The sequence below is a fragment of the Antechinus flavipes genome, chromosome 1, assembly GCF_016432865.1.
Source record: "Antechinus flavipes isolate AdamAnt ecotype Samford, QLD, Australia chromosome 1, AdamAnt_v2, whole genome shotgun sequence".
In the NCBI taxonomy this organism is placed as follows: Eukaryota; Metazoa; Chordata; class Mammalia; order Dasyuromorphia; family Dasyuridae; genus Antechinus; species Antechinus flavipes.
Window position 1 is genome coordinate 353,499,688 of NC_067398.1, and position 23,670 is coordinate 353,523,357.

The window sequence follows — 23,670 nt, forward strand, 5'->3', positions numbered from 1 at the left end:
TAAGTAAAGGCTTAGAAGGCATTTATGTAGAATGATGGTATAGTTTGACTAAAGCCTAAGGGAATTATTATGGAAAAATGTATTGCAGTTAGATTGTAAAAGATCTTTAAAGTCAGACTAATTAATGGTAGCTGGCTCAGTGACATTGAAATTTTTTAGAGAGTTACATCAGGGCTAGGCATTTGAATGATGGTACAGCAAGATACTCTCATATCAAGATATAGAATTGATTAAAAAGGGGGAGAAACTGGAGGAGGAAAGATGAAAGAAGGCTATTTCTTTGGTCAAGAGAAAAAGATGGTTTGAAAGAAAATGATTTCAGGGAATTGGAAGGGATCTTATTAACAAAATAAGAGGTCAAGTAATGAGAATTCCTGGGACAGCTAGGTGGTAAGGAGGTAGCGCATTGGTCTTAGAGTCAGGAGAACCTGAGTTCAAATGTTACTTTAGATTTCTAACACTTCCTAGCTGTATGATCTTGGACAAGTCATTAACTCCCCCTCACCCCTGCCATGAGACTTTTTTGCTTCACAGAATCAGACTTTCTGTCCTGAAGGCCATTTTCTATATCTCATCAAAGTTTATCTTTGTAGAATTTGCTACAAGTGATATTTTTTATTTGTTTGAAGACTTCTAGTATTGGAAGACCTTCAATCCTCAAATCAGATTTCATTTTTGGATGAATATGTCAGGAAGTTTTTCCATGTTCTTAAATATTCAGATGGCTCGGTTATCTCGTATTCCCTCTAATGATGCAGATTGCAACCTTTCTATTTCTTTCCTTTACCCTCTCCCTTTAGTATGTGAGAGACTTGTCGTTGTCCCATCAACTCACTTCTAAGGATCTTCCTCTTGACAGTACTACATGTATATAAGTAGGATAACTGAGTTTTACCTCTTGATTATCCCTCACAATTATCAGTGCTGTCTTTTTGAATGACATCCTTTATTCTTCCTTTGTTCTGTAGTTTCATTTGTTATGGTGAAGCCTGCTTATTCTCTCCATGTACTTCTATGTAACCCTTTGGTTGACTCACCTTTTTTTTTAAATTTGGAGAATACAGTGTTTTCTATGACTCACAACCATATAAAACTGGTTGAATATTGGTATTAAAAGAATAGAACTTTGTTTTGGAGAGAAGTTTGGGGCCATTAAAAGAACTTTGTGATTTTCCCAAAGCATTCTAACCCACTTTCCTTAGTTCATACCCAACTTATTATCTATTTTGAATAGCTCTTGCCCATGTAAAAATACTTTATAGGCTGGATAATAGGCATTCTTCATCCACTTAGTTTTATGAATGCTTAGACCAAATAATATTTTTTTTGAATATTCAGTGTTATTATCTAGAAGGAGACTTTTAGGTATTCTTGGGCTTGATGCATTCAGTGTAATATAATTTGCAAAGAGCATCATTTGCAGACTTCCTTATCTACAAAGAATCTGTCTCTGACTTTATTCTGTCCTGGAGCTCTTGGTTTTCTTGTTTTATGTCTGTTCTGGTATGAAATATTAGATAACTATCAAATATAAGTATTTCTGATGTCTTTAAAATTTTTTACAAAATTTTTAATGTATAAATGGAAGATAATTTTTAAGGCAGTATTTTCCTTTGGTTAACATTTTCCTTACATCAGAACAAATTTTACCTCTTTAAAGTTTCCACGAATTGTTCCTAGTGCTAGGACCAATTTGATCAAGCCCCATTCTTCTTCTATGTGACCATCTTTCAAATACTTGAAGATAACTATTATGTTCTCATTAGGTTTTTGTTTTTGTTTTTTACCCTATGCTAAAACATCATCTGCTCCATTAACTAAGCATGCCATGATTTTAAGGCTTTTGCCATCCTGTTTGCCTTCCTCTGGACACTTTGCTGTTTCCCTCATCTCTTCCCTAAAATATGGCACAGAGAACTGATCAAAATATTTCATGTATAATCTGACTAGGGCAGTGTACAGAAAGATTATTATCTTTCCCTTTCTTGACAGTATATCTTCTTTAAGTAGGCTGAACTTTGTAATCCAGTAAAACACCTTTTTTTTTTTTTTTTTTTTTTTTTTTTTTTTTAAATACGCTGCTTTCTATCCCTCTTTTGTGCTTATTGAAGGTTGATTTTTGGTTCCAACATAAGACTTTACATTAAAAAAAGTTAAACAACATATTAGAGTTCATACAGTATTCTAGATGAGTAAAATTTTGTTTCTGATTCCTAATTAAAAACACAAATTAGAAAGGGGTGGATGTGCTAAAGGAGGATAATAGTGATAACTGTCTCAAGAAAGACATAGGAATCTAACGACTCAGGCAAATATGATATATTTTAATAAGTCCTAAGGGCATTATTGTTTTTTATAACTGATGATTGGTAATGATGACCTTGAGTTATGAAGATAGGGTTTAGTTTTGAATAGAAATATGTAATAAATGTTAGAAATATTGTTATTTTTTAATATCTTTTTATTTACAAGTTATATGCATGGGTAATTTTACAACATTGACTATTGCCAAATCTTTTGTTCCAATTTTTCCCCTCTTTCCCCCCACCCTCTCCTCTAGATGGCAGGACGACCAATACATGTTAAATATATTAAAGTATAAATTAAATACAAAATAAGTATACATGACCAAACCGTTATTTTGCTGTACAAAAAGAATCAGACTCTGAAATATTGTATAACTAGCCTGTGAAGGAAATCCAAAATGCAGGCAGGCAAAAATATAGGGATTGGGAATTCAATGTAATAGTTCTTAGTCATCTCCCAGAGTTCTTTTGCTGGGTTTAGCTGGGTCAGTTCATTACTGCTCCATTGGAACTGATTTGGTTCATCTCATTGCTGAAGATGGCCAGGTCCATGGAAGTATATAATGATCTCCTGGCCCTGCTCAATAAATATTTTTATTAAAAATAGTTTTAAGCAACAAATTATTTTTCCTATTTTTAATGAATAAGCTTCATTTTTCTGCAAGATTTGCTTATTTGTATGGAAGGCATTGTGGTAAATTAGAAAAATTAATGGACTTGGAAACAGAATTCTTGGGTTCAAATCATGGCTTTGAACTGAGTATAATTCACTTGAATACTAAGCCTTCATTTCCTCTTGTGTAAAAAGGAGATTCCCATGTCAGTTGGTTGTTTTGAAGAAAGCACTTTGTAAACCCTAAAGTGAAAAAGAAACATATGTTGATGATGCTACCCAAGATGTCTAAATTAGCAAGGAATTAACCTATCTTATTTGTTCACTGGTTAGGTGAAATACTAACATTTTGATGCAACTTAGATTGGATCTGTAGAATTTAAAAATGTTCAAATTTTTTTTTTTGAGACAACTTTAATATTGAGTTATCTCTAGCCATGCTGCATGAAGAAAATAGTGACAAAATAGAACTATTATTTTAAATTATCAGAGGTGTTTAAAATTAGAAATGCATGTTTTGAAATGTTTAGTGATATTTGTATTTTTTTTTATAGCATATTGTTGTTATTTGAGGACATATAAAGCAAATAAAGCTTGTGTCCCTAGTATTCCTGTGGAATATAGTAGGTACTTAATAAGTGCTTGCTGAATTGAATTGGAATGGCTTAGGAAGAAATAAAATTTTTGTTTAAATTTCATGATCCACTAGCATGAATGTGCTAATTTTTTGTTTCAATCATATGTCTATTAATGGTACTTTTGCCTTTCAGCTTTTCTGGGAGAAGAGGCTACAAGGACTTAGTGCATCAGATGTAACAGAACAAATTATAAAATCTATGGAACTTCCAAAAGGTCTTCAAGGTAGCATATTTAGCATTATTCCTTATTGAGTACATAGTAGTTATGGCAAAATCGAGGGGAATGAATTTTAATTCATTGTAGTTTGTGTAGTAATTGTGTAGTTTGTGATTTTACCCACTGTATGTATGTCAGAACTTTAACACTGTACCTATCATACTTGGATCAATGGCTGTTCTGCCATTGTTTTTTAGCAGTAGCTGCTATTTTGTAAAGTCCACACTCTGATTCCTTAATCAGTACTGGTAAATAGGAATGAGGATTGAAACACTTGTTTCAGTCAATTGCTACTAAAGAAATAGCCAACAGCAAGAAGGGAAAAAATTTCATAGGAGTTCCTTTTGCATGTGTGTGTGTGAGTGTGTGTGTGTGTGTGTGTGTGTGTGGTGTGTGTATGTGTGTAATCTTTTAAGTCTGTTTTTTTGGAAAATGTTGGTTCAATTTTTTAATCTCTAATGTCTGATTTACAAAATGTAAAATGTGAAGTTTCGTTCACAAATATCTGTATGCAATTAGTATTTCAGTATTATTCCTTAACATTCATGAAAATGATTGCTTTAAGCAATTGATAATTCAATAATTTTGCATTTGTTGCTCTAGTTCAATGTAAATAAAACTAAATATAATTAAAATTTATAACCATTTCTTCTATCACTTTGGGTGTTTTTAATAGGGATTTGAAGGATCATAGAGTTAGAGCTGGAAGGAGTTATAAAAGGTATTACTATAGAACAGTTTTGAAGCCTTGATATAATGATTATGAGATAATTGTTATATATGATTATAACACAGGTGACTTGGAATAGAGATGGCCTGAAGGTAGTGTGGAGCCCTAGTTAATAATAAAATATATTATAAAACTATTTGGGATCCAAAGGACATATTAAGGATATAATGTTACTTTAGAAGGGAACTAGATCATAAAAATAGTAGATTTGATGACATGTAGCCTATTTATAAAAGTATAATACCTTGAAGTCTTTTTGGTTATTTTGAATACTTATTAAAATTAGCTCAGCCATCTTTATATTATAATTTCATGTAAATGTTAAAAAGAATATGTGTATATATGTATATATAAATATGTGTATGTATATAGGCATCTAAGATTTATTGTTAAATTAATTTGGTGCTGTTTTCTGCAGCATATGTTCCTACAATATTCCCAGATGTCTAATATGTCTTGTTAATTTCTTGCAAACATTTTTTAGGGGTTGGCCCAGGTAATAATGACGAGACACTTTTATCGGCTGTTGCCAGCGCTTTGCACACCAGCTCTGCACCAATAACAGGGCAAATCTCTGCTGCTGTGGAAAAAAACCCTGCTGTTTGGCTTAATACATCTCAACCCCTTTGCAAAGCCTTTATTGTTACAGATGAAGATATTAGGTAAAAATTTTTTAATATAAAGTTATTTTTTCTTTGAATCAACACTATCAGAAATTAATCTATCTCTGCTACTTGGTAAATATATAAATAATGTTTTTTAATGTTAGGTAAATCACTAAGTCTCTTTAGGCTTTAGTTTCTTTTCTGTTAAATGTTGATCTAGATGGTCTGTAAGGTCCCTTCCAGCTTTTATTCTGTTCTTTGTGTTCAATATGATTACTGATTTGTTTTGATTTCTTGTCTATTAAATAATTATTAATGGTTGCCTTAATTTTCTATGTAATATACTTGTTATGAAGATAAACAAGATAATAAGCGATGCTTTCAACATGTAATTGCATTGACAGTTATTAGTGCCATTAGGATGTTCAAGAGGGAATAACTAAAAATGAATCGTCTGTCCTATGATGTCTTTTATTTGGATTGTTTTTTCTTTACTTTGTATAATTGTTTGAGTAATGCCTTTCACTGTGTTTAGCTTTTTTGTTTTTTGTTTTGTTTTGTTTTGTTGGCTTGGTGTAGTACGCTTGCTTAAATTCATCCCATTTCTACTTATAGTTAAGATTAGTCTGTCTTGCTTTTATTTAGTTGAAGTATCTTACAAACATGTTGTATTTATTTAGTTGTATTTCAGGAGGGAAATCTAATTTATTATTCATATGTGTAAATACATCAGTTTGTTTCATGCCTGAGTAATTGCTTTGGTATTGCCAGAAACTTATTTTTTACATGCCTAATTCAGAAGAATTATGTGATAAGGCATTATTGATTATTCTGGTATTGATAGATTCCTCTCCAGGCCCTCCTCAGGACACATATCATGCTTCAGAAGACTCTAAAGAGAATCTTCAAGATTGTATTTAGTGCTATAGAACCAAATACTCGAAATAAATGTTTCCATTGGAATTTTATCTTCTTGCCATCTCTTTCATCTTTATGATCCCAAAGATGTTTTCTACTTTAGAAAATAGCTTAAATCTTTGTGGTTTCTTCCTTAATTTTAAACAATTGATGCCTTCACTGTAAATGTAAACCATTCTCAAAGATTTTATCAAGATAAGGGAGTGTGATGGCCAGTAGCTTCATCACTTTTATCACTTTTTAAAATGATACACATATTTACAAAAACAGTAGCTTCATCACTTTTATCACTTTTTAAAATGATACACATATTTACAAAAACCATATTACATTCTTTTCTCCATTGATTTTTGTCTTCCTTTCAATTTCCAATATATATTTTCTCTATTATACTGTGTTTTTCCCTATATCCTCAAATTCTCTCACGTTTAAGAAATTCTTAGGGACCATACTTATTATCTTCTTTTTCTCAACCAAACTTCTTGAATAAGCAGCCTATGCTGATTTCTTTCACTTCTTGCCCTTTCAGATTCTTCCAAATCCTTTGCAAAATATGACTTCTAACATTAATACTGTAATTAATAATGGAATAATGTTATTAATGCTGTAAGGTGACTTAATGCTTAATATTATATAGAGACTTCCCTCGTAATACTGTCTTCTCCCTTGGTTTCTTGACTTTGTGATCTCTTGGTTCTCCTACCTATCTACACCTCTTCTCAGTCTCCACTATTGAATCTTCCTTCACATTACACTATATTCTCTAACTATGGGTGTATCCCAAGGCTCTGTCTTGGGCTCTTTTCTTTCTATAAATTCTAATGGTGACATCACCTGCCATTAGTTTAATTATCATCTTTATACAGATGGCTTTAGGATCTATATATATAAAACCCATTTTTTCCCCCTCCCAATCCAGTCTAGTATAGTCTGGTTTAACTAGATTTCACTAGTCCAACTAAATATGTAGCCAACTATTTGCTCATTGGGCATTTTGGATTGCATGAGCCATGACATTTCAAATTTAACAAAAGAACACATTTTTTTAATCCCTTCTCCCAAATTTCCCTACTTCTATTGAGGACAGAACCATCCTTGCAGTTCCCTCAGTTTCAAAGTTGATATTATTCCCCAACTCCTCTTTTTCATTCTATTCTTATCTAGCCTACTGATTGCTAAATCTTGCTATTTCTCCCTCTTCAGTATTTTTTACATTTCTCTCCTTTCTATTCAGTTAGTCATACCCCCTTGTTTATTCCTCTTCACCTTTGTTCTGCATTATTACAATAGTTTTCTAATTGGCCTCTTTTAGTCTCTCCTTACTCTACCATTTTGACCTTGTCTTGCCACTGGATAGATGACTGGAAGAATGAGGCTGATGATTTTTTGCAATCTTGCCTCATTTAAATATCCAGTTCATACAACAAGTTAAAACCTCACCCCATGATATCATTGGTCCTTTCAAAAACTAACTACTGAAAATGTCTCAAAACTTTGTTTTGAACTCTTTGTTCTTTTTATCTCTAAATTGAATCCAGAATTTAAAAACTCGCGATCCTTGAAATTTATAACAAGTTTTTCTCCTTTATATATTCTCTGTTTTCCTCATTTTTATGGGATATGTCCCTCCAGAAACACAGCATAGTGTATAATGAATCCTGGCCTAGGACCACAATTTATTGGGTTTCACTGTGATCTTATTGAGGCTTTGTGAATATAACATGAATGTTGTATTCTAGTGTGGTGTCATGAAGAAAAGCACCAAAATTACCATCAAAAGATCTGGATTCAGTTTTGACTCTTAATATTGTGTAGCTGTGTGCTCTTTATACATATTGAATCATTATTATGAGTTATTCTCTCATCTCTAAAATTTTAATAAAATATTTAGGGAAGACTAGAATAGAGAGATATTAAGGAGGTGTTTATCATGGGAAGCAGTTTCAAATGAGTCATATGTATGACTAAGTTTTAAAATGTAAATTCTGTATTTAATTTTTATATATCAATCTGTCTTTTATATTGAGGGTGGAACACGTTGGGAATAGTTCCAACTTGCTTTAAAACAATTTCTAAATTATCTTTTAAGGCTTTCTAAACTAGATAACATGATTTCTTTTGGCTTCTTTAACACTAAGATGTTCTAACTGCTTTTGTGTGCATGCTTGTATTAGTCCTTGTGCTTGAATGTGTGTGTGTGTGTGTGTGTGTGTGTGTGTGTATGCACATGCACAGCTTTTGTTCATGTGTGTATAGAAATGTCTCAGTCTTTTCCATTAATGAAAGTAAATGAAAAAAATTCATTAGCCATAATACATCGAAGAATATATAGTTTGGGTTTTTTTGGGGGTTTTTTTCTTTAATGATGTATTTTTTAGTAGTCAGGAGTCTCAGTTACAAATATAGTTTTTTTCTAATTTTATTGAATTATTTTGTCTCAAGTTCAGTGTATGGATTAAAAGATGGATTACCATCTTTTGAGAATGAGAATTAAAAATAGCCTAGGAAAGTGTATTTTAAGAGGTAACAGAACTTTAAAATTCAAGCTTTTTATAGTTCCTTGAAATTACCAAGTCTTTTTTGTTGTTGGTTATTTGATGAAATAAAATAGCATGTTTCAATTGTTGGCACAGTTCTTTTCCCCTCCCTAACCCTTTGTTAATTAATAAATTAGTGTCCTTCCTAGAATATTTTCCCTCTACCAAGACAAGCACTTTTCTACATGTGAATTGTTAGTATCTTCCTCTCTCTCCTCCACCCCCCCTTTCCCCCAATTCTGATATTCTTAAAATTCCACATCATCTACAAAGCATTTCCTGAGTAACTGGAAATGTAATGGTGTTTCCCCTTCCCCCTCCATTTGTACATTGTCTGAACATGTATTTTCTATGACTCACTCTTTACTCAAATTCACACTCAAATTCATTTTGATATAGTGAAAAGAACACTAGATTTGGAGGTAGAGATCTGGGTACAAATTCCACTTCTTTCATTCCCTGAGTGATGGGCAAATCATGTTATTTTCCTGAGCCTCATTTTCCTTATTTATGAAATGAGATGTTGAAATGCATGGTCTTTAAGGTCCTTTCCAATTTTAAATCTGTTATCTTAAATACTAGTATTTGTTTTTATAATTATATATATCTATGTCAATCATAGGCCACTTTCTAAGATAGGGTTTCAGTTTTAAATTTCTATGGAATGGGTACTTTGTATATATTCCATGCTCTACATAGTATCAGGCACAGAACTCTAACAGATAGTAGGAAATAACTTTTAGGTTGCATTGGTAGCAATTCCAAGGGAAATAAAAGAAAATAATTTCTCCATAATTAAAATTAGCATATTCAATTCAACAAACTACTATGTCCTTGGCACTATGCTCTATGCTGTGTTAAAAAAAAGTATATATATATACACACACATAAATAAAGGGGGATAAAAGTGACGATAGAAATGATATTTGTAACCAGCATGGTCATGTCACAACTCTTTCTATACTGAGCTCAGATAAAATTTATTGTTTTATTACCATTAATAGTCATTATTTGCTTGCCATTGTTTGCAACTTTGCCTCTTAGATTTACACAGTACAAAGTTTTTACTCAGAGCAATTCTGTTCCTAATAGCTTTCTTCTCTCTAATCTGTCAGGTGTGGTAGCTTCCAGATAGCCACTCTTAGACCTATTGCCACACAGTCTCAGTGGATATTAATCAAAGTGACTTTATGATTACCATCCCACAATGGCAAAGACATTGGCAAAGTCTATTATTTTTTATATGTGTAAAGACATTTTAAAATTTCTATACAAGCCAGATAGTCTTTTCCCTGTTTGCTTTCTAATGTTTTAAAATTACTTTTAAAATATTACTATTTAAACCATAAATTCAAGAAATGGTGATAGCTGAAAGTCTGAACTTTTAATTAAGAATTCAGTATTGATAATGCTTCAGGACAGAGAGAATTCTGGTGGTAGAAAGGCTAGAATAATTAAATTACATTAAAAAAAGAGTAGTCTAATAGGTAGAAAGAAATTTTAGTTGTTCATCCAGTAAGCAGATTATGAAAATATTATTTGCAATTGCTGCTTTTGAACTTATATTAAATCAGCTAAGTGAAATAATTGATTTTTGAGATCATGAAATCCCCAATCAAACTAGGCAATAAATTCTTTACTACTACATATTTGAGTACATTTAAATATTTTTCATTGGTTTATTAGTTGGAACAGATGGCCTTTAAGGAGCTTTTTGGCCCAGAGTTCTCATTTTAGCAGTGTCAATGCTCCTTCCACTGATGGCCCTCACTGCTTCTCTTAGTAACTAAGTCTTCATGTTTTTTAGTAAAAATATCTGGATGTGTGACTTGCACATCTACTGAGCTCGTGATGAGCTTTTCTGGTCTTACATAACAGGCCAGACCCAAAAGGTCTACAATCCATTACCAGATCTATACTTGAAATCTGCTGTTTAGTGTAGACCAGCCTAAACTGTATTCTGGTGGTGTAGTCTAAAATAAGTTAGTGCCACGTTCACAGTATTATATAGGGCATTGAATTAGAGCTATAATAGAAGATATTTGAATAAAAGTCTTTAATATTCTGTTGTTATATTAATCCATTTGGCCTTGTTATAATAAAGAACCATTTAGCCATGCAGTGGAAATAACAATAACAACTGTAGCAGCAGCAACTAACATTTGTGTAGCATTTCAGGGTTTGCAAAGAGCCCGTGCTTAGTTTTATATCTGTGAAGTTAATTCAATTCTTCTTCCCTTCTGTCTTACATGCATTTTCAGGAGTTCCTAATTTAAGGGGGGAAAAAAAGCTTTCTCTTTGCTTTTCTGGTTCATTCGTCTTGTATCATGCCTCTCTTTTCACCATCAGTCTATTTTCTCATGACTATCTCCCCATCTTTCTACTGCAATGACTCTTCTCTCTTAAAACTACTTTTTCAAATGTAACTAATGACTTTATCTTCAAATTCAATGACCTTTGTTTTCATTTTCATACTCAAACTTACAAAGTTGATAATTGCCTTCTACTGATAATACCAGCTCTTTTGACTTCAGAGATACTATATTCCCTTTTCTTATTCTAGCCTCTTTAACCACTTCTCTTCTTTCTCTTTCGTTGATTCCTCAGTCTCTAATTTCTAAATATCTGTGTTCACTAATTGCTCCTCTTCTCTACTTTCTGTGGTTGGTCTTTTTTCTCATTAAGTTCCAAAGCCTTACCTTACTCTACACATTTTCATATAGGAGAGAGATTTTATTTGTTTTATCCTGAGGAAAGAATAATAGAAATTATAAAGAAGTATTTTAGTAGACTATAAAGAATAAAATTCCTATTGTTAGGATTGTCTCAAAATGAAATGATACCCCTTGTGAGGTCAAGAATTTCTTGTCAGAAGTATTTCAGGAGAGGCTTAATAATTGTTTGTCAAAGATATTGTAGAGGATAATCGTGCATCAGGTTGTGGACCCAATTGATAACTGCTGTTTGATTCATGCTAAAAAATGATGAGTTTCTATTTTTATCATGACTTGTATATCATCCTGACACCTCAAACTGAACATGTTCCAAATCAGACTTATTATCTTTCCCTGGTAAGCTTGTTCTGCCATCTGATTTTACAGTTTCAACTTATGGTGCCAACACTCATGTTCATAAGCTTAAAGAGCATTTTTGACCCTTTCCTTTCTCACCTCTTCTATCCAGGTACTAAATTGTTTATTCCACCTCCACATCTTTTGCATCTATTTCCACTAGCACCCTTTCCCGTCACCTATTATAGATCCATGTTACCATTTGTCTAGCCTGTTTCAATAGCCTCTCAACAGGTTTCCCTAGTTATACTCTTTGCCACTCTCTTAATTCAGCTTTTATATCCTTGCCAAGTTCATTTATCTTATGCAAAGAGATATGATCATGTCATTCCCTTACTCACAAATTTCAGTAGTTTCCTATGGTCTTTACAATTTCTAACTTTTTTGCTTGATATTCAGGGTGTTCTACAATCTGATGCTACTCTACCTTCCTAAACTTTCCTTATATTATTCCATTTTTATTCTTAAGATCTAATCAAACTAGTCTGTTTTCTATGCTTCAAACAAAATGTGTATCCTTTTATCTATCTGTTACTTGTACTTAGAGAGTATTTCCTCATTCTACTGAATTCTTACCCATTCTTTAAAGTCTAACTTAACTATTGTCTTCTTTATTAAATCTTCACTAATCCTACAAGTTAGTGACAACTTTCCCCTATAGTCCACATATAGTATCTGATTTTGCAGTGCATTTTTCTTATAATGCCTTTTTTGAGATGGTTGATAAAGAACTAATGTTGTAGAAAAGATGTCAGTTTACACAAGCACGGGAGGTTCCTCACCAGGAACTCTTGCTACCAATTACATCCCAAATTTATTTTTAAAGATTGCATTTCAGAGTTAAATATTTTAACAATTCTATTTCATCCTCCACTAAGCAATATGAAAAGACATTCTTTCTTTAAACTCTGTACTTCTAGAAGCTAGCTCATTGTTCTGCACATGGTGTAAATTAATTGTATGTTGAATAAATGAATGAATGACCTGGATTATATTTACATTTACCTATTTATTCCCAAATTCTTATACTCATTATTTTCTCCATGATCCATGTTCTATATATACCTTTATAGTTCTTCCTTGAAAGAAAGTATTTTAATAAAAAAAATATTATCGAACATCTCCTTTGCATGGCCCTTTTTTTTTGGCAGGAGTTTTAAATTTGAGTTCCATGAACTTGTTTTATGAAGTATTTTATTAGCTAATTTTTTTATTTGCTAGCAGAACACATGAAATAAAAATAAGGTTAACTTTGTTTGAGAGAACCATGAGATTCATAATAATAGTCCTACAAACAATTTTCAGTATAGATGATTGTTTTAAGAACTATAGTATTTATGAAGAATTTATTCTTATTTTTCTCTCTTTAAAAAGTTTGTAAAGTAGACTTACCATATATCATTTATGATTTTTATAATTTTTGGTTTTGGAATGAAATACCAGAGATCTCCTAAGGGGGGACTCTGCATCTCTAGTGGCTTGTGTCATGACCTGAAGGAATAATCTAAAGGGTGTGTGTGTATGTGTGTGTGTGTGTGTATGTGTGTGTGTGTGTGTAAATATGATAGCCAAATTGCATGTAACATAATTATGCCATTCCCTTTCATTTATCCATTAACTCAGCATTCATCCACTTTCCCTTTCCTACATCTGGTCACTAGTGGCTTTCTAATCGCCTAAACTTCCCCCTTCTATGATGGGAATAGGTTATAATCCACCCATGATTCAGGTACTTGGAGTAACTACACAGGCAAATTACTACCATGCCTTTATACCCACAGTATTTCTGCAACTTAATTCCCCTCTCCCCCAAATGACCTTGGGATTAGAAGCACTCTTAGAGTTTTGACTCTTCATTCTAGAGCAGTGGGGTTAAATAAAACTCTCTTTTTCCTTTTATATTTTTGAAAGTAAATATCACAGAAATGGGTAAGCATAGAGATTTTATTATATCTTCTCTCCCTTGGACTTACCCTTTTTTTCTTGAACTGATAGGTCTCTGTCAATTTCATTGCCATTCTTCTAGTTTCCTAAGTTTGCAGCATCCTCATTATCCTAGATACACTCAACTGAAGCTGCTCTCTTCAAAGTTACTAGTTTAATTTACCAAAACTAATAATTCTCAATCTTGAGCTTTTGGCAAGATTTGACACTATTGACCAATCTCTTCTCTTACAGTCTTCTCTCCTTTCTGGATTGCTGAAAATGATGTGTATCACCTATAAAAACTCATCTATGTATACTTAAAACTTGGAAGCTGAATCTTATAAATCTGTGTGAAAAGGATTTTTAAACAGATTTATAAGATAAAGTTTCCAGTATACAAATAAAGATTTTTTGGTGGATTTTAAACCAACTTTTTTTTTTTTTTAATTAAAATGCTTATTTTTAATAACTTATTTATTAAAATGCAACATCTGATTAGTTTGCAAAAAAAAGATTGACATCAAAGAAGATAGACTATTTAGTTGAATTTCAGCAACAGCAACAACACACACACATAACTTTGCTAAACTGATAGATGGGATGGAAAATATTGAAGTTATGATTTAATGATGATAGCCAATTATATACTAATTCAGTTTAAATCTCTGTGTCTTTATTTGAAATCTTTTTCAGCTATAGTCATCAAAAACAAGTATCAAAATACACTGAACTTCACACTAGTCTTTGATTATTGTTTTGTATATTGTCGAGCTAAAATTTAAAAACAGTGAAGTACCTTGAATCCTACTGCTTTTATGAAAACAGGTTATGGTCTGCATTAGTGCAAAGCATATCTAATTCACAGATTTCATCAAATTATTAGTCTGTTTTTTATGAGCATCAAGAGGCTCTACAAAAAAATAAAGTAATAAGAATTGAACAACTTCTTTTTCAAAAATTTAATACACTAGTTAGGAATTTTAGTAATCGGGAAGGTTTTATTAGTAAATAAATGATATTTATTTACAAATAGTAAATTAATAAATACATGATTAGTAAATTAGTAAATAATAAATAAATGATATTTATTTATAAATAAAACAGAAATGGTTTTAAGAGTATTTTATATTTATATCATCCTTTTAAAATTTATAAATTTTGAGATGATTTCATATATTTATAATTTTAGACACAGTAGTACATATATAGTTTATAAATTAGACATAATATGCATATATTAGAGAAAGATATTCTGAAATTGTTTCTTAGTGGGCTAGGCAGTGAGAAATTTTGAAGATTTCTCTGATAGACAAATGATCCCTTAAGTATCGAGTATTTATTAGTTAATTAATACAAATACTATCTTTTGGAGCTTAGTTTTTCCTGGCGATGGAGAAATGAAAAATTGATGTTTTGGTGGATAGATCAGAAAATCTGTGAAGAATAATTATGTATATATCAGTAAAAGTTAGAATAATGTCATTCGGTACCAACTTCTCTCTTCTCCTTCCCTCCCCCCCCCCAAAAAAAAAAGAACTATTTCTGAGAATTTGAGACTAATATCACTTGAGTATAATAGTTTTCTAATTAATTATTTCTATGCATTCAAAGTTGATGTGGTTGTGTTTCTTAAATCCTGCTTGAATAATAAGAAAAAATTAATTTGATTTTTATGTGATTGTCTTATTTTTCTGTTCATTGATAATAGAGGGATTAAAATTTTTCATAGTATGAATTTTACTCTGGATACTTAAAACACTAGTATAGCATTTGGGATTTGGGGGGGACATATTTTAAAAGTATATTATATATAATAACTTTTCTCATTGAATTATCTGTATATAAACTCAAAGGTCCTTTGTCCATGTGATCTGGTTTTGGGTAGTTTCATGATAGCCACAAAACGTTAAAAAGTACTAATGAAGAATTTGTGGAAAGCATCAGCAAGAATTATAAAGAAAGAAAAGACCTGGATCGTTTGCGGTCTGTTGTGGTCTGGAAGACTGTGTCTGATTTTGGTATAGAGGCAAAAAAATAAGTTTCTTTGAGACTGGAAAGGGTTAGATTAAGAATATAATCCTGGTGATGAACTATATGTATGCTGTCCAAAGATCTGCCTACCAAAATTGAATTGGCTCATGGCCAGATTGTTCATAAAGTCTTAAAATTTTTAGGCCATAGCAATGCTTGAAAATCATATTCCAAAGTATCAGGGGGATGTTCGTGGATATGCTTTTCCACTATGTGAGATCACAACTCCTTTGCATTCTATGCAGGTTTTGTGGATAGACAAGAATTCTATATGATAAGAATATATGAATGAATTGTAGTCTGCACTGGTGGAGTTTATGTTGAGTGCACTTTGTGTTTTCAATCCGATTAAGTAACAAGAGAGCCTTAAAAACAAAATAACCATACTGTTTCTTTGTCAAGAATTTAAAACTTAGAGCTTTTAAAGTTGTCACAAAAGTAATGAATAGTACTATAATTTTCTTTTGAGAGTCTTTGTTTTCTCATTTTTTGAAAAAACAGAAAACAGGAAGAACGAGTACAACAGGTGCGTAAGAAATTGGAAGAGGCACTTATGGCAGACATCTTATCACGAGCTGCTGATACAGAAGAGATGGATATTGAAATGGACAGTGGAGATGAAGCATAAGAATATGATCAGGTAAATAAAAAGTAAAGCTAGTCAGCCTGCAATCTTGTGTTAGTTGCAGAGAAATGAACATTTTGAAAGAAACTGTTCCTTGAATGTATCAAATGAATAGCAAGCATTTATTAAACACATGTTAGTGCACAGGATACTTCCAGGTGTGGGGGATACAAAAATAAAATAGGTTCTGATTTCAGAGAGTTTATATTCTATTGGGTAGACACATACATGTGGAAATATGTAAAAAATATATGTAGGTTATTTTCAGGAATGTAAGGAGGGAAAAGCATCTCACTAGGTTGGAAAGGTTAGGAATGCATCATGTAGGAGATAGCATTTACATTTAACTTTAAAGGAAACTAGATATTTAAAAAGGTGAAGCTGTGAGGAAGCAATATAGAGGACAACAGATGAATAAACATTTTTCTAAAAGTAACCAATAAAATTGAGTTAACTCTTAGTTATTAGGAAAAGAAAATCTTAAATCCACTTAATCCAAAATGGATTGGCTGCATTGTGAAGTAGTAAATTCCTCTTTTTTGAAGCTTTTCTGGTATAGGCAGGATAAATAGGTATTATTGATTATGTAATAGTTAGGCAGCACAGCAGGTAAAGTACCTGGCCTGGAGTCAGGAAAACTCATATTCTGTGACTCTGTGATAATTCTTTCTTTTAATTGAAGTTTTGGTATTTCAGAAAATGGCTAGGATTTTTTTTTTTTTTTTTTTTTAGTAATGTTAGTTAATAGCTCTAATGTTAGTTAAAGAAATATATATTTTAATCATCCAGCTATTTAGTTGAGGAGATAAATATCTATCCATGTTATGAATATTCTTCAATTAAAATTCATGGTCCAGGAACTGGGAATTGTAATTAACTACATTATCCTGTTAAATTTCATTTTTGTATATAATTGTATAGAAGTAACATGGTGAAAATAATCTTTAGTTAGAATTTCTAAAAACTTGAGAGTCAAAATGTTTCATTATGAAAGGTAGAAAATACAGTATTTGTATTTATAGATCTGGAAGCTAGTTTTTTTTTAAATAGAAAATTTAAATTGTGCTTATATCACCAATATGTTTTTTAAAAGCACTTTATATAAATATTAGCTCCATTATAGATGTAGGACATGTTCAGAAATTCTGGGCAGTTTTCTTATATCATTTCTTACATTATGATATTCACATTTTTTTTTTTTTTTTGACTTGGCTTGTTCTTTTGAAGACTCATAATCCTTACATTATTTCTACTTATCCTGTCTTCTCACTCAGTGTGTTTTGCTTGTTCGAAATCATGTTTTCTTTTAATGTTACTTTTTTTCCCTTCTCTTCCTTGAGATCTGTCTTTCATTTCTCTGCATCCTCAATTAAGTGTTTTATTTTGTCAAAGTTTGCCACTTTGGTTTCCATTTTTCTATTCTGCCAATTTATTTCTGTTGTGTCTACCACAGATTTTGCTTTTGCAATATTTATTTCTTTTTCAAATTATTTAGGAACATCTTCTGGCCTCCTTGCTGTTCTTCCTAGCATTTTTCCTATGCCCAAGAAACTCTCCCTCCTCATGGCTTTTTTGGTTTCTTTCATATCTCAGCTAAAATCTCTGTCTGTATGTCTCTTCTCCTCCTTCCCTCCCTCTTTTTTTTCCTTCAAAAAGCCTTTTCTCAATTCTCAGTCTTAATACTTTTTTTTTTTTTCTGAAACTCTTCCCAATTTATCCTTTTAAATTTTTTTTTTTAATCATGTCCTCTTTCCTGGTAGAGTGAGAATAAGAATTGTCTTTCTTTGTATTTTCAGTACTTAGCACAGTAATTGGCACGTAGCATATGCTTAATAAATACTATTTGATTGATCAGAGATAGATTCATTGTCTTTTGTCTGGATTTGTTTAGCCAACTTGGAGTCCAAATTGTTTGTTATTAATATTCCTGTTTACATGCTTGCTTATTCTCAAGTTTTGAGTTTTATTTCTTGAGATCTTTGATAATTTCCGTATTTTTTTTGCCCTTACATTCCCCTTTTTCTCACTTTCTGATATTTTCTTCACTTGACAGTAGTTTCCCTTGGGACTATACTTCAATACCAACTCAGTTTCCTCTCTTTTCAGGCAATTCACATTTCACTAGAATTGGTCTCTGTCCCAAGTGACTTTTAGGGGAATAGAATTGATCACAGCCGCCTACTAGGATTCTTTGCCTTAGGCTTAGTGAAGTACTAATAGTCCATGCCTGTTGGCAACCTCTTTTTCTTAGTTCTCAAATGGAATACTGTTGGTGCACAAAGCAATTTTATGCTACAGTCCCAGCCATAGAAAGCTTCTGCCTTTTTCTGAGGCACTGGCAAGTTGGGGGAAGGGGGGGGGGCGGGAAAGGAAGGAAGTAAAGTTGGGTGTGTTCTCTTACAAACCTGAGTTGGGCAGTAAGGGAAAAAGTGCTGAGTGTTTTAGGGGTTGGAGATTGTCCTTCTCTGATTTACTTCATCAGTGTTTTACCTCAATAGAGTTCTTGATATCTTAGAACAAGGAAAAGGCTGAAATTGCTTTACCTTAGTCATAATTCCTATTTTAGAGAGCTTTGAGAGGTTATGAGAATTAGAAAATGTGCCTAGTCCTTCTACTTGTTAGCCATGTTCAATAATTTTTAGAATTTTTCTGAGAGGAAGGAAAAAATTGATTTTAAAGATAAAAATTGACCTTACTGATCATCTTGTCCAATCCTCTCATATTACAAATGAGAAAGAAGAGACCTAGAGAAAGGAAATGATTATATCTAGTTTTCTGAAATTAGTTTCTCCTCCCTATTACTTGATATGAAATTATAGTTTATTAAATTGAATCCAAGGACCTTTATTATAAAGTGCCTACTCTCTTCAGAGCTCAACAAGGTAAATTATGACATATCATTTGCCCTCAAGGAATATTGCTTAAAAGCATAGGAACATAGGAAATCAATGAAGAGTTATGTGGTTAACACACTTAAAAGTCTTTCATGACTGCTGAAATTTTGTTCTTTTTTTCTGAAAAGCATAGAGTGGAGAATCTAAATCCCTTAAGATTTGACCAAATTAAAAATAACATCCCAAATGGGAATCCCTGTCAAAATCCTAACGTCAAAATGTGATGCACACTTGAACTTTTGAGGCTTTTCTAAGGTGATTTTCCTTGTCTTGGATCTTAGAAAAATGATATTTAATTACATGATGATAACATGTTTTTTGAGTACTCTCATAATTTCCACATGGAAGTAAAAGTTAAGAAAATATCTTAGGGCAGCTAGATGGTACAGTGAATAGAGTTCTGGCCCAGATGTCAGGAGGACCTGAGTTCAAATTTGACCTCAGACACTTAATACTTCCTATCTCTGTGACCCTGGGCAAGTAATTTAACCTCAGTTGCCTTGCCAAAAAAAGAAAGAGAAAGAAAGAAAGAAGGAAAAAGAAGAGATCGTGTATTTAAGCAAATTTGTTCAATTTCCATTTTAACCTATAGACTTGAAAAAAAACAATTTCCCAACTAGAAAATGAATTGAAACTAATTTGAATTTTTGAATATTCTGAATATATGTATAGTAGGTTTAGATCATAGTATTTGATAGCCAGAAGAATCATTGGAAAACAGCCTCAGATAATTACGAAGAATTCATGTTAAGGGTAGCTGCTGTTTTTGAAAGTTATTTTTGTGTATAATTTATAAATCAACATTGATTTATCTATACACTTAAAAATTATATTTTCAAGCCTTTATTACTTCCCCCTCCTAATGTCTCCTTCACTCATTGAACAATTTTTGGACCTGTTTAATTTTGTATAAATCCACTGTTTTGGACATGCCTACTTTCAGTTCAAGATGTTTGAAAGATAATTGAAAATTGAAGATTGAATTTGTGATTGAAACTCATCTGAGAGGTTGGAGCAGGCTAGGTAGATCTGAGAATCATCAATATAGAAATGGTAGTTAAATTCATGGGAAATGATTATATGTGTCCAGGTGACTCATTTCAGTCTGCCTTCTTCTACTCCCCTGCTAAAAGAAACTTCATTTATTTATTTATTTATTTTGTTCCTCTACAGGTACTTTCAACGAACTTTCCCCGAAAAGCAAATTCCTAGAAGTTGAACATAAATGTTTCCACTAGGTTTTGCTTATAAGAAGAAATGGACCCATGCACTTATATAGCTTTTTAATAGCGTTAACCAATGCATTTTTAGACATATTTTGATGTATATATCTATTATTCAAAAATTGATCTTTATTTTGAGTCTTAGGACTTAAAAGTAGCCTTTTTAAATATCAAGCAGCACCCTTAAAATGAAGCCAAGCTTTTTTATACCAGGTTGCAATCTGCTGGAAATATTGTATTTGTATGAAATACTTGCTTCCCCTACAGTTTTAGTATGGATGGATCAGGAGAACTGAAAAATTACCCAATTAAAGATTATTGTGACTTCAATGTATATAAATAGATTTTTATACTTCTATTGAAAGAAGACGCCTGTACATTCTTCCATCATCACTGTAAAGACAAATAAATGATTATATTCACAGACTGTTTGGAATCCTTTCTGTTACAAAGAATAAATATGTGATTGCTTCTAAAATTCCAAAATTAGATTTGGCTCCCACCATTGGCATTGGGTTTGAGGGAGGGGATGGGAGTGTATATTTACTGTTACTACCTCAGGTTATAATGTAAAGTTGAGCTACTTTCACTAGTGTATATACTTTGATTGCCCTGATAAGGACCCTTCCCTACTTCTCATCCATCATTATTTGATTATTTATATAGTAATCATATACAAGTACCCTCTAGCTGTAGTTTCATCCAGAAATAGTCTGGAGTGTCTCATGTTTCCTACCACATTGAGTTATGTGTGCATAACTACTTCTGTTGCAATGAGAAGTACACTCTGGGCAGAGTTTCATAATGAATCAAATTTTGATACTTTCCTAATCAGTGTTCCACCTCCAAAGTACAAACATTTATTTGTTGAATTTCATAAACATAATTTTGAGCAGTTGAATTTTAAAGTTGGGTGAAAATAGTAATCACTCATCATAATTTATTACTAAAATTGGAATAGTTTTATTGAATTATTTACAGACTAAAGCACATTGACATTCATTTGATGGTAAGAAAAGAGATATGGACAGATTTGTGAAAGGGAAATGCATCAGGAAAGTAGTATGTAATATTGAGGATGTAAATGGAGTAGGAAATACTGGCTTTTTACTTCTAAATTTGATGTCTTAAGAGTTCAAATCTAGGCAAATCCTATAATTTCCCTATAACTAAACTTTTACCTTTAAAAAAAAAAGAAAATGTTAGCAAGATCCTTTGCAATCACTTTAAGAACTACAAATTATGTTAGTTGTAGCAAATTTTTGCAGAATTGCCGCAAGTAAATGTTTAGCAATGAATAAAGGTACTGCAGTAAAGTTGGAAATATATCAGATTTTGTCAGCCTTGATTACAAAGCCTATTATTTTCCTGATAAGGTTTCAGAATGGATTGAGCAGTTCTGAGGGAATTGGGCCTGAACAGTTAAACTCTGTTTAATCCACATTTTATCACTTGTGAATAAGTGATTTAACTTTTTTTTTTTTTAGGCTTAATCTCTTCTGTCCATATGTCTCCAAATCCTAAATTATTGAAAGACTAAATGGATATATCCCCCAGAATCAATAGCATGTTTCTCAAGTAAGCCCTCTTAAGAGTAAATGTCCAAATCTCTATTTTGGTCATCTTTTCTCTTCCTTTTCTTCCATGATTTCCTTTCTTATACAGCCACCACATAATCTACCTCTCTCTCTCTCTCCTCACCCAAATGTCACACCTGAATGATGCAAAAGAAATAGAACAGGGAAATGAAGGAAGCTACAATATGGTAGGCTTAATTATCTTTGGAAAGTGGAGACACTTGTCACTGCATATTTCACAGGGGTGTGTATGAGTGGGGTTAAGAATGGAAATGGGAGCGCAATTAGGAAGATTTCAAACTTCTATAAGAACTCTTAATTCCAATGATTTTCTCTATATGTGATTGGAGACAGTATGATTAGATGTTTAGCCATCTAAATGATTAGTAAATCAATTTAGTCCTCATATAATCTGTTCTATTTATAAGAGAGTGGACAACAGTAGATGAGTTAAATTCTTTAGAATCTTTATTTGAAGGCTTGTAAAGGGCAAAGAATTTTTGATCAAACTTATTCAAGTAAACAATTAAGACATATTGAAACTTACATATAATGATGTTTTTCTACTAAGATTATATTATGTAGGTAGTAAGAGATGCAATTTCTTTAAAATAAGTTATTTTTCAATCATGGATTAGCAATCTTAAATATTTTTTGGTCATTTTTTTCAGATCTTTGCTTCGTGAAATTGGCAGCTAAAGAAGTTTCATGAGAATTATACCTATCTTCTAATTTTGACTGATATATTTTTGTTTGGGCTTAGAGACTCTTGACAGGTCAATAATGGCCTCCATGTTATAGCAAATTTATCCTTCTTGCCTCAATTATTGAAAAGGCATCTTAGTTTCAGTTTTCATCTTGCCTTTGTTATTGATGTGTTCAGCCAAACAAGATGCTAAACCTGGCCTACCAGGTAATTAAAAAACCTCTGAATGGTTATATTTTCTTTGTTTCCTTGCTTTCAGCCCAGAATCTTGCATCTAAGCTTTTTTTCTTTTTCTTTTTTTTTTTTTTTTTTCTTGTACAACTTCAAGATGCTATTCAGCTTGTGTTCTGAATAGCCAATGGTGGTATATCTTCTCCTTTATGAAACAGAAGATAATAGGTAATAAGGTAATAAGGAGTTAATTGAGTTTATTGAGTATCAATAAAGATCAGTATGGCAGGACAATCATTTTGGCAACTCCATAGAAGATGGATTGACCCTCAAGAACTTAATCCTTTCTTTTTTGGAATTCTTGTCCAGGGCCCCCAACATAGTCATTACTTCACTTTGCCACTATTCAAATAGACTATCACTGCTTCTGGAAAGAATGTCATCTTGCTGTCCATATGACTACACTCATCATCCTTGATGATGTAACTCGTTGGCCACCATATAAGCTACTCGAGGGGAAGAATTATCATCTTTGTATTTATATTCCTAGTAGTTGGCACGTAGTGAGGTAGATTAATATATTTTTTTCATTTACTTGAGGCAGAGAGACCAATTAGGAGTCTATTGCATTAGTCCAAAAAAGACATAATGAGTCTAAATTAGGATAGCAGCTGTATAGGTAGTGAAAAGGGGATGGATGTGAAAAATGTATCAATTACTATGGGCCTCTGTAATGTTCTCCTTTTCTAAAATATAATCGTTCTCTGGGAGCAGGTTTCTTGGGGAGATTCTGGAGGCAGCCTTAGTTTCAGTTCCATGTAATAATCACCTCAAATGCAACTAGCTGTTAGAAGTTCAAATCCTTTATTGTCTCCTTCAAAA

At 32.1% G+C, this 23,670-nt stretch overlaps 1 protein-coding gene across 1 annotated transcript in view; it reads left to right on the forward strand.

Moving 5' to 3' along the window:
• The window catches only part of MBD2 (methyl-CpG binding domain protein 2), an 83,358-nt gene extending 62,600 nt beyond the window's left edge, over positions 1-20,758 (forward strand). Inside the window, exons 4-7 of the mRNA XM_051969617.1 lie at positions 3,690-3,780; positions 4,989-5,166; positions 16,094-16,232; positions 20,285-20,758. Coding sequence (XP_051825577.1) covers positions 3,690-3,780; positions 4,989-5,166; positions 16,094-16,220 — 396 coding nt within the window. The 3' untranslated portion in view covers positions 16,221-16,232; positions 20,285-20,758. The remainder of the gene's footprint in view (positions 1-3,689; positions 3,781-4,988; positions 5,167-16,093; positions 16,233-20,284) is intronic.
• Positions 20,759-23,670: the final 2,912 nt, after the last annotated feature.